Source organism: Arvicola amphibius, chromosome 4 (genome assembly GCF_903992535.2).
Source record: "Arvicola amphibius chromosome 4, mArvAmp1.2, whole genome shotgun sequence".
Classification (NCBI taxonomy): Eukaryota; Metazoa; Chordata; class Mammalia; order Rodentia; family Cricetidae; genus Arvicola; species Arvicola amphibius.
Window position 1 is genome coordinate 33,580,572 of NC_052050.1, and position 12,104 is coordinate 33,592,675.

Genomic DNA, 12,104 nt, shown 5'->3' on the forward strand with positions numbered 1-12,104 from the left:
GGAAAATGCTTGCCCACAGAATCTGATAACTGAACACTACACAGATGATAGGAAGAACAGTTGAAGCACAGTTCATTTATTAATTCCTTCTAGTGGAAGATATTTATGAATTCGAACTTAAATTTTCTCATTTCTACATAAAATACTGAATACACATACACACACATCTACTTTAGAAGTAATTATAAAAGACATACTTTTTAGGTTTTGTTATCTTTATTTTGTTTTGTTTATTTGTTTGAGACAAAGTCTCACTAAATAGCCTGGGCTAGCCTTCAATTTATTATGTAGTCCAGGTTGTTTTCTGATTCATAATGCTCCTGGCTTTAGTCTCCTGAGTTCTGGGATTACAGGCCTGTGCCACCACATTCAGCAAGAGATTTCCTTTTAAAATTGAAAAGTACCATTAAAAATATTCTGCAAAGGCTGAAGAGATGACTCAGCGGTTGGTTAAGAGCCCAGGCTGCTTTTTGAGAGTACCAGGATTTGATTCCCAACATCTACATGACAGCTCACAACTGTCTGTAACCCCAGATCAGGGGATCCAATGCCCTCTTCTGGCCTCCACAGTTCCAGGGACACAAGAGGTACACAGATAAACTTACAGGTAAAACACTCATATGCACAAAAATAAAAATTTTAAAAATATTGTGCAGCTTCTTCTCTCCTGGAGGTCAGGTTTGTAACAAAAAGCCAGATCTAGAAGGCCCTGAGCAGGGTTCATATCTGGGCACACTTTGTATCTGATAGTGAATTTCTGACTACATTCCAGAGTCAATTATTAATTATATTTTCTACACCTCCATTAACATGAATAACTGAGAGCTGACTGTACCTTGAATATTTACTCTGTAGTTCTTTTAAAGGCTGGCAGCAAAGCAAAAAAAAAAAAAAATCCTAAAATCTACTCTGAAATCTGCATCCAAGGAACTCACTTAAGCAATGTCAATTAAATGCATGCTATTCAAAAGTTATCACTAGCATTCCTGTGTTAGTAGTCATCACATTTCAAAGTGAGCAGGAAGGTAATGTAATGGAGATCCTGGATAAACACTTTAATTGACTCACTTTTCTGCAATCAAACTCAAAACAAGAAAAACAGAAATAGAGAAATTATTAGAGGGCAGTAGAATATTGCAGCCAGGCTCAGCCTCCGACAGCCGCACTCTGGCGTCCTATCCACCTTTGACCTGTATAGGATTCAGAGTCGAAGAACCATGGCTCTGCCATTCAAGCTGTAGCTATGCCAATCACTCACTAATTATTGCCTTAGAGGTATTAAATCCTCAACTTCCTTTTCTGTAAAATGTGAGAAAACATGCATAGAACACTTTCTCCCATAAAGTTATTGTGGTAATTCAAGGAGGTAATACATATAAAACGTGCAGTATCAGTTTGGCAGCTATTATATTCAAATCCCTCAATGTCACAGACAAAGAATGTGACCCTCATCGAGGTAAAAGCTATTTTGTTCCAATCTCACAACTATGTAGGGTCGGTTTGCTCCTTAGGTCTTCAGCTTGCAACAGAGGACTGTCTCTCTGACACTGGCCAAAAACATCAATCTAGAAGTTTCTGGTGCTCAATACAAACAAAGAGAAAACTTCAAGGGGGTAAGCACGAGCTGGCAGGTAGGTGAGATGAGAAGGCAAGAAGAGGCACCTGCGAAGGGAATTTGTCCAGGAGGTGCTCCCTGTTTTGGGTCAAATGTGAAACTACCCCAGGCTTAACTCCCATTGCAGGTCTGCTGCCTCCAGGCAACACATTCTAATCTTGATCATAACTTTATCCTGGAGTCTAAGAAAATCCAGGACAACCAGCTGAGCAGGAAAAGTGCGACAGCCAAAGAGTCAGTGGCCTCTCTAGAGCTACATTAAGATGCTTGGATTCTTTTGCTTGGAGACGACTTGGAGGTGTTCTTCTAAATAAAAGAAAATATGACTACAATCGTGTATAGCTGTGGTCCCAAGAACATCGCTAAATAATAATAATAGACACAAACATTAATCAATTATAAGCAAGGCAGAAAACCGGAAATTAGACGGTGCTCAGTTCTAGGATATTTTCCATCAGCATGGTGCAACCAGGAAACAATATATTCAAATGAAAAAAATATATAGGTCGTAATCACCATCATGTAATAATACCCTATAAACCACCAACAACTATTAGGAGGGCTCAAAAGTCTCCTTGGCCTTTGTTTGTTTTTGATGACGAGTTAAAAACAACAGCTGATCAGGGGAGCAGTGCTGAGCCACCCTAACTACACAAATCGAATGGAAGACAAACAGGAAGGGCAGAAGGAAATAACAAGCAGGAAGAAAAAAAGGTTTGGCAAATGCAGACGGAACCTGAGAGTTGGACCCTTCAAAGACATGGCTAACATCAGGTTAGCATGGTACAGCAGCTCAGAGGGAAACTCCAGGGCAGAGTAGAACTATGACTGTCCCAGGAGGCGAGGTTTCCAGGAAAAGAGAAGATGGGAAATAGAAGGCAGCTCCTCTTTCAACTGCCTTTCAGCACTTGGAGAAGAACATTAGTCAACTGAACATCTACCTAGCATGTGGAAGGCCCTAGGTTACACACACATAAACACACACACACACACACACACACACACACACACACACAGTGAGAGACAGAGACAGGCAGGAGATAGACCCAGACATCACTGCTAACAAGAGAAATCTAAAGATAAAGAGTGAGGAGTGAGAATCTAGGCAGAAACTCACCATTGCTCAGCTTTTAAATGCTTATGTATGAGAACTGCAGCCATCAGGAAAAGCCAAGAAAAAGAAAATTATTTTAAAGGCAGTTGGATGGTCTATATTATTATTAAACAAAAGGGGCTACATTGTCAAGGGATGGCTTGGAAATTTTAAAAGCAATACAATGAAATGCAATAAGTACAATACAATAAAAAGCAAAGCAATGAAATCCTATTAATTTGGTTTTCATGAAAGTGTATACATTCTGAGTTAATTTGGCAAAATGGAAAGAAATATCTTATTCTTTTTTAAACCACTGTTTCATATAAATTTTCTGGTATATTGTACTTTTACAAAGACCCAACTGAATCTTTAGATATTAACAGGAACAACTCATAGGCAGAAGGTCACAAGCAATGATCCATCTGTGCTACGGGATAATGGAGCTACCAAGACAGCTAGGGTGCACTTGGAGAACCAGGGACAGCACTTCCAAGGGAAGTGAGCTGCAGTTATCTGATAAGAAGCAAACAGAATGGATCCAAGTCGCACTAACCAAGTATCCCTAACACCAGAGGTCTTTGAAAGAGTTAATCAAATAATGTATAAAGATGGATATCTTACAAGTTTTCTTAAAATGTTTGTCTTCAGGAATGATTAAGAAAATTTAGTTAACTGCTGTGGACTAAAAAATTGATTTACTGAGAGTGTACAGGACCCAAACTGGCACACTCAGTGATTAACACTAAGTCATCATAAAACTTACTTTAAAACCTAAAAGCAGCACATACGGACAGAAAAAGTAAAACCTGAGAATCGTCAGTGATGCAAAGCTGTGCACTGAGAAACAAGGACATAATGGCAGTCCTGCTCAGAGTGAAGGAGCTGTGCTCAGGGAGCAATGCGGGGTGGCGGGGGCATGCCACGGGGCTCCTCGGGTACTGTTCCCTTAGGAAATACTGAGCTTTAGAAAAGAAGCAGTGTGAACTGACAGAGGACGCTGTTTCTCAGAGCAGATCATAAAGTTACTGAGCAATGCCATCACAGAATCTGACTGGGGCTCCCTAAGATGTCAGAGATACAAACAGATGGCTTAGTGGTAAAACTGTCTATGCTAAAATCACAACGCAGCAGGCACCTCAGGGAGGCAAGGTCAGGGAGCACAGGGAGTACGTTTCTTCTCACACCGCTCTGTTCCCGCAGAATTACCATTCCCTCTTACACACAGCAAATCTTAGGGCATTCTGCAGTCTTTCTAACCAGCAGGAGCTTCTACTTTGATTCTTTCTTTCTTTCTTTCTTTCTTTCTTTCTTTCTTTTTCTTTTTGGTTTTTTGAGACAGGGTTTCTCTTTGGAGTCTGTCCTGGAAACCAGGCTGGCCTCGAACTCACAGAGATCCACCTGCCTCTGCCTCTGCCTCCTGAGAGCTGGGATTTGTGCGCCACCATCGCCCGGCTCTACTTCAATTCTTTATCCTCTTCATTTATTCCAGTCTCAAAATGCCAGCAAAGAAGAGCAGTGCAGAGCCACAAAACCACTGATAAACAGGCTCTTTTTCTTTCTTTCTTTTCTTTCTTTCTTTCTTTTTTTTTTTTGAGGCATGATCTCTTCATGTCAGCTGGCTGTCCTGAAACTCGTTATGTAGGCCAGGTTGGCCTCAGGCTCAAAGAGATCCATCTGCCTCTGTCTCTGAGCACTGGGATTAAAGGCATGGATCACCACGCCTAGTTAAAGTATTCATGTTTGAAAAATAATGCTGTAATTTATTTCATGTTCTTACCTTCTTTCATATAGCTACGAACTAAAATTCATAGTCCACACATATCACAAAATAAAAATCTGACTTTGTATGCTGGGATCACTTACTTGTATAAACCTGCCTCCAATGGCTACAGCAAGAAGTGTCACTTTACAAAATGAATTTTAATAAACAGACAACATCTTTTAAAGAAGTGAGGCAGGAGGTTGCCCATCAAAAGGGCACAGCTCACCGAGCTCTGTCTTCACCACAGGAATGAGCAATTGGTCTAAGAAAGGCGATGGCCCCAGGAAGTTCATAAATTCAACACATAAAGAATAGGTAGCCTGTGAGTGAGCTACAGCCCCAAAGCCTAGGAAATTGTGTCAGGAAAAACTCTGCGAGTTCAAAAAAATACATATATCAAAGAAACGTTTCAAGTTTTGAACAGTACATTTAAAAACTGGTCCAGAAGGAGCAGGGGCAGGTTCATGCTTGGGGTCCATTTTGTAACCTAGTCCCTTCACCTGGGGGTTAGCAATAGGGTGCCACCCACACGTGGTAGAAAGCCAGCCATAGCGTCCAAGCTTGACTGAATTTTAAAAGTGACACTGTAATCAGATATCATCCAAGGACAGTCTAGAATTTCAGAGTGCTCTTGATCATTAAAATTAGCATTTACATTTTAACAGGATGTAAGCTATATTCCTCCAGTCAATTAAATATACACTTGTATTTTTGACCTAGTAAAGTAGTGCCCCAAATACATATTTATAAAGAAAATTTTTACTATGCATACCCCAAGAGGTTATGTAATACCAATTAAAATAAGCAAATTATCATCTACAATACAGAATTTATATATCTCTTTAAGGATAAAATAAAAATTTGCTTTAGACTGCTAATAAAGCAACATCTGCACAAGAATGAAGAAACGCAAAGCTAAGCAGTGGAAGGAGGAACGCTAACCCTTGCACGGGTTTTGGTTTGTCAGACAGAAAAGGCGTATTTCCAACAGATGGAGAGTAAAATGGAATAAAGTTATACTTGCCTGCATTAATTTCCCTTCCGCTGGAGTTACTTCTGCAACACCAGCAAACACACCTTCCAAAGTGAGATTCAGTTTTCCTGTGGGGTCCATTTTCAGGGGAATCACTCTGATAATAGCTTTCTGTTCTGCTGATCTCTCAGACTCCACCGCTGCTGCCAGCACGGGTCCTGTGCGTCCAAAGCCTGCATGCAGGGTAGCCATCAGCAGCCAGGGCCAGAGGGCAGCCAGCTGCAGCTGCTGGCTGCCACTCATGCTACCAGCTGCACCAATGCTCTTCGGCCATGCATACTGCTTCCACTAGCTCATCCCGAAGGCAGGTTCTCAGATCCAGAAAATGGAGGGGAAAGACGCTGTGCTTCAGTTTCCGAAAGCCAAGTCAGAGCTCTGGTCCTTCCTGTCTCTACAGTGTATTCCCAAGCACAGGGGGCATTCCTGATTGGGAGGAGAAGAGGGTTTGTTTGTTTGTTTTCAGCCCACTTCTGGGGCAGGTATGTCATTTTCTCCCATCGTCACTGTGGGTAGAGAACCGCCACTGCTCGCTGGAATTTCCAAATGTGCCTTAGAGCCAGCATGGACTGGTTGTGTGTCAGATCACTTGCTGCTGGTCTTCCATATGTATCCCATTTCTGAGGCACGAAACCCAGTGTTGAGGAACCAAAACCAAGGGAGCCGGCTAAGCAGTGCATCAAAGTGAGGAGGCAGAGCTCCAGCTCAGAGCTCAGAAGATGGGCCTTGTTAACCAGAAAAACGGTCCATTTTAAATGGCTGAAGACCATGAGGGGGTTTTCTTTTTAATAGGAGAGGAGTGGAAATTAATTAGGCCACACCTGGAGGGATACCGAAGGTGGCTACAGTATGAATTCATTAAAACGTCCATGCTAGATTGTGTTTCAGCAGAGCCCAGAGTTCTAGGCCTACTGAATTTATACACTTTTAAAGAACTTCAATATTCTTTTTTGTGTTCCACCAAAAGTACCTGTAAAATTAGGCACAGATTCATATATCTTTGACATCCGACAGAGTAAATCTGAATGCCAAAACCTCTCCTCTGACTCTCGATGAGGTCAGCTTTCCAGGTATTTCCCAGTTCAGATTTGTTTCCACTTTCCTTTCTTGCTCAGGGATTCCAGATTTTATTCTCCAGCTTGAGAATATCAAGCACTTTGGCTTTCCACAACGTGCTGTAGAAACTACTATCCAGACCCTAGAATCTGTAATCTCTGGGACTCAGAAGAAAAACAAAGGACTGTTCCTAACACGTTTTCAAATTCCTTGAGGGGGTGGGGAATAAAAGATAGGGGGAAAGTCACAGGCTCTATGTTGCACACCCTGGGTGGGGGGGTCAAGCAGAGTAGAGCAGATCTGGGGTATTTCTAGGCTCCTATGAAACTTCAGATTCTTATATAAGCATCAGATTTTAAAATGAGCACATTCAAGTAACTCTAAATGTACTTCCCTCACAAAGCCTACTGCGTTCTGAGGCCAAGTGTGAAAATCCTACAGTCTTCAGTAGTGCTCAAAAGCCAAGCCACTGGACATGAACCTGCTATATAGACTCCATACTTTTGCTGAGACAGAGGGAGGGAGAAAACAAAAAAGAATTTCAAAAGAAATCTGCAAACCTGTTGCGCTGTCGGGCCCACTGGAATCCACGGGGGTGAAACAAATTCAATTATGCTTTTATAAATCCTGCTTTTAAAAGATCTGAGCTGCTTAACCCAGTGCAGCTCAGTTTTCCTCCACCTTCTCACTCTGCAGTCAGACAAGTGCACGCACTACAGGTAGGTGCCGAGAAATTCCGAAGCCTGAGAAAGCAATCCACGCAGGTCAAAGGCAGAAACTTATTCCAGGACGAGAGCTACTGTCCTCAAGGACTCTGGAAATGCTTAAAGAAGATCCAAAATCCTCTCCGAAATCTAACAAAAGTCCTTTCCCCCAGTTTCTGTACAGAAAATTAAATGATCAGCTCTTGAAAGACAACAAAGTAGTAAATACAACAATTCAATACCAGAAACAGAAAATCCCAGAGGGAGAAGGCGGTATCTCTGAATCATGGATGGACTTGGGAAGTTCAGAAGAAGGAAGGACTCACGCTTCCTTTCCAGAGACAATTCTGGATCAGCTCCCCACAGCAGGAAGCCTGTGGTTGGTAATTGGCGTTCTAGCTCTAACTCCCTCCCCTGGGACTGCAATCACACACTCTACCTGCTGACAAAGTGAGGGTGGAGCAGCTACACGCAAGCCCGCCCCGCCTCCTCGGGGTGCACGCCCTCGCAAACTTAACCAAGTCTTCTCCCGCTCGCTTCCTGGTTCTCGCTTCTTTACTCCCTCTAGCGAGCCACAGCCCAACTGCACTCAATTCAATCAGTCCTTACTTTTTCCCCTACAGCATATAAATCAGGGCCACTCAAACATATCTAAGAGAATTCTGTAAGCAATAGGGCACAGATGGTGGTATGAGGAAATAAACAGAAAACATAAAAGAATCCAAAAGACAAAAGAGTGGCGCAAAGTCTTGCAAATACAAGTTCAAATAGATTTCTTTTCTTTCCATGTTTTAGTGTCCATAGTGCACACAGACTGGTTGAGAGATACTGAAGTACTTGTTGCTTTTTGTCTGCCACCCTGGAAAGCTTCTGTCCGTTTTCTACACAGATTTTCTTCAGTTCTTATACTGTAAGTTCAGTAGTTCTGTCTAAACTGTACCCGTATGGATCTTTCAAATCAGGCTGGTGTCAGAAGTCTGGAATCTGCTATTTCCATCTCATTCTTTGCATCAAAGTAAGACTGTAAGTCTGCCATAATACAAGCAAGAGTTAAACTTATGCTTTGAGCTGAAGCAATGGCTCAGTGGTTAAGAGCGCTTGCTGCTTGCTCTTTCAGAGGACTGGGGTTCAGTTCCCAGCATCCACATGGTGGCTCACAAACTCTATAACTCCAGTTCTAGGGGATCTGACGCCCTCTTCTGGCCTCCACAAGCACTGTAGGCAAAACATACATACATGTAAATCTTTTTTTAAAAAGTTAAATATGCTTAATAAAAACAGTATAGGCAGCTGAGCTGTGGTGGCATACACCTTTAATCCCTGCACTTAGGAAGCAGAGGCAGGAGGATCTCTCTGAGTTCGAAGCCAGCTCTGGTCTACAAGAGCTAGTGCCAGGTCAGGCTCCAAAGCTACAGAGAAACCCTGTCTCAAAAAAAAACCAATATATATATATATATATACACACACACATATATATGTATGTATATATATTATAAAATTATAAACTTGGTTGCCTTCTCTTGAGGAAATTATGAACTCTGGGAATGATGACAAAATTCATCACGGACTTGAGACCATGAAAGACTGAGGGTCAAGCCAAACAGTGCTATACTTTAGTGCACTGATTCGAATCACCAAAATGAGAAGTAAAAAAAAATATTCAGATGAGTTTGATATGCCATAGATCTTCCCTGGAAATGTCATCAAGCCGGCATTGCTGTGGTGTGAAGATGCGATCTCACTGACACTGACTTCTTAAGTTCAGGGCCTGTGCATGCTGGGCCAGTGCTCTGCCACTGAGAGCATCCTCAGAGTCAACTCAACCCTACAGACCATCTTTAACCAGTGCCGTTCCTGCCTGGATTGACTAGTGATCGAAGACTATTCATCCTGTTCTAAAATCCAGGGTTCTGTAAAATATTATCCTTAGAAACATTTAGATTTTTAATCATTATTAAAAATAAATTGTAAACTGGGTGGTGGTGGCCTTTAATCCCAGCACTCGGGAGGCAGATGCAGACAGAGCTCTGTGAGTTCGAGGCCAACCTGGTCTACAAGACCTAGTTCCAGGACAGGCTCCAAAACTACAGAGAAACCCTATCTCAAAAACAAAAAACAAACAAACGAACAAACAAAAAACCAAAAAAAGCAAAAGCAATAATAATAATAATTTGTAAAGGTCTGGACAACTTTCTGTTTTGTTGCTTTGTTGTGACAGTGTCTTGGTCGCATGTATCCCAGGCTGACCTCTGCTGTGACTGCAGGAATGCACCACCACTGCATTTGCTATATGTGGTGCTAACGATGAGCCCGGGACTTCAGGCCCACTACCAACTGAACTACATCTTGAGGACAATGTTTAAAAACTAAGAAGTAGCCTGTGTAGAGTAACGCACACCTGAAATGCAGAACTCCAGATACAGAGAGGCTGGAGGACCACTGCAAGTTTAAGGCTAGCCTGCTCTACACAGTATGACCTTGTCTCAAAACCACAAACAAAAGGAAGACAGGTACAGCGTTTGCATCGCATGGATTCCAGGCTCTGGGCTCATCTCCAGAACTGCAGGGGGAAAAGAGAAAAGAAATCAATCAGTTTTTGAAAAGCAGAATGCATTGTCTTTGAAGTTCACCAGCATTAGTGATCGTAATGACTAAAATAGTAAAACAAGCAAGACAAGAGGTCTGGTTGGAACATTCATTTTATTGTTGACTGATTGAAACTGATTGGTGCTTAAGGCGCTGAACCACTGAGGTGCTGGCCGGGAACCTTCTTAGCATGTGTCAGGCAGGCCCTGCTGGCTAGTTCACGTGCAGATTTCACTACACGGCTGCCCTTTCACAAGCCACTGAGGAGAGCGTTAGGAGATGGGCTCCAGCACTGAGTGGAGCAGGAGACCCAGCTCCACTGTCTGCTGTATGCATACATACAAAAGTTTGGAGAGCTCATCAAGGCAATTCACTGATCAAGCCTTAAACCACTGAAACCATGTCTGTGCCAAGGTTCCTGCTTGACACGTATTCCTCAAAAGGTATTATCTCTTTCAATACACATACGGCTAAGAAAGGCATTTTGAGGGGAAGAAATATCACCTACACAGCTTACCAGCTCTTCAATGGGACAGAGAAAGGCAAAGTTCCTTCATTAGAAAACCAGGTCTCCTTTCACACACTTTGCCAATATATTTGGCATAGATACAAGATGTGCATGTCTTGATAATCAGTTCATCTTTCACGCCTTACTAGTAAAGATGAATAAGTGCCCAAGACATGAGCACCAACTAGTCTAATTAGATGAATCAAAGCCTGCTCTCAAATCTAAACGGAGTCACTGTAGAGCATTGAGCTTACCCTTTCCAAAGCAGCTAGGACTCTGTTACACGTCTAGGTCTGCGACCACTGGGAAGGCACAGTGCAACGCAAGAAACAGTGCTAACCCAGTGCTTATGCCATTATCAAGCGCTGTTTCTTTTTCATTAGCTTTAAATCATAGACTTTCCTTTTGTTTCTGCAGCGCTTATTAGGAAAAGTGAGGTAGATCCAACAAGAAAGTTTTAGTCAACCTGAAATATCTCAAACCTTTCTGGTTCTTGCTGTCATTTGGTAGACATGGATCAACTACAGAAACTGGACATCCAAAATGCCCCTCTTCACCTTCAAAACAGCCCCACAATCCACTACTCAAATGTACAGTCCTGTGAGGGGAAGGAAAAATGGTGGTCATCTACCCCACTATCCAGAAGTCTCTCAGAAGCTTAAACCATTTAGTACTTCAAAAATAAACTGCTTGTTAAAAATTAAAGTATATAAAAAATTTTTAAAAAATTAAAAAAATTAAAGTATAGCTTCTGGTAAATGACAATGAAGCAATTTCCCTCCCAAATTTGTACACAATACCTTCTATAGATAAGAATTTATACTTGTTGAATGTAAAAATCTAAAATAAGAAAACACTGTGTTAAACCTTAGTGTTTCTGTTCACATATTGTACATTTACCCTTCAAAAATAAAATTACACACATACCCTTTAATCTTTCTATTCTGCAAGGTTAATAAAAATACAAAGTTTTAAAACTTTTAAATCTCTCAGCATTTATAAATATAATTAAACAAATTAAATATTTTCTTTAGAAGACATTTATGTAAATGATATTAACAAAACTTTCTTACTATTTATAACAATTTATCATTCAAATTAAGGAAAGACATGACAATGAGGAGAAACGCTCCCATAAATATTCAAGAACCAGAGGCTGTTAGTTTGATGGACAGGCCAAGTCTGGATGCCTTGTTCCTGAAACAGGACGTGGGGTTCAGAAACAAGAGAAGTTTTTGGTTAATCACTTAGAAAATGAGTTTTTTCCAGAACTTCCTCCCTGGAACTCCTGACCCACTAGGACTGGTGACACTGGTGACCTCGCATGTCTTTGTTTATCACACCATTTTCCCTAAAGGTCACACTGTGACTCGAGACAGACGACATTGTGCTGACATTGTTCAAAATGGCATCCAACTCAGCACACACACTGCTCCAGTGCCATCAACAGAGCAGATTTTAGATGCTTCTTGAAGGCCAGGACTTTTCATTTGAAAGGAATCTGGGCAGGAAAAAAAAAGGCCGCTAGATGTTGAAGCAGTTTGTCAAGGTAAGTAATCTGAACTGAACAGCTGTAGGAAATACCAAACTCCCAATTTTCAATTTAACAAAATCTCAATTAACGAAACAAAAAATACTTTTTCTTCCTTAACAGAACTGAAAAAATCCCAACAGCGTGTCATGTGCAAGTCTAGTCTGCGCCAGCTGTGGCTACTGCACAGTGTCACATCCGGCACCCACTCCGGTC

The 12,104-nt window shown here is 41.6% G+C and overlaps 1 protein-coding gene across 1 annotated transcript in view; it reads right to left on the reverse strand.

Annotated features, from left to right (window-relative positions):
• Rnf43 (ring finger protein 43) overlaps positions 1 to 7,682 on the reverse strand; it is a 66,402-nt gene extending 58,720 nt beyond the window's left edge. The window contains exons 1-2 of the mRNA XM_038325105.1: positions 7,120 to 7,682; positions 5,498 to 5,929 (exon numbers count right to left, since the gene is read on the reverse strand). Coding sequence (XP_038181033.1) covers positions 5,498 to 5,749 — 252 coding nt within the window. The 5' untranslated portion in view covers positions 5,750 to 5,929; positions 7,120 to 7,682. The remainder of the gene's footprint in view (positions 1 to 5,497; positions 5,930 to 7,119) is intronic.
• Positions 7,683 to 12,104: the final 4,422 nt, after the last annotated feature.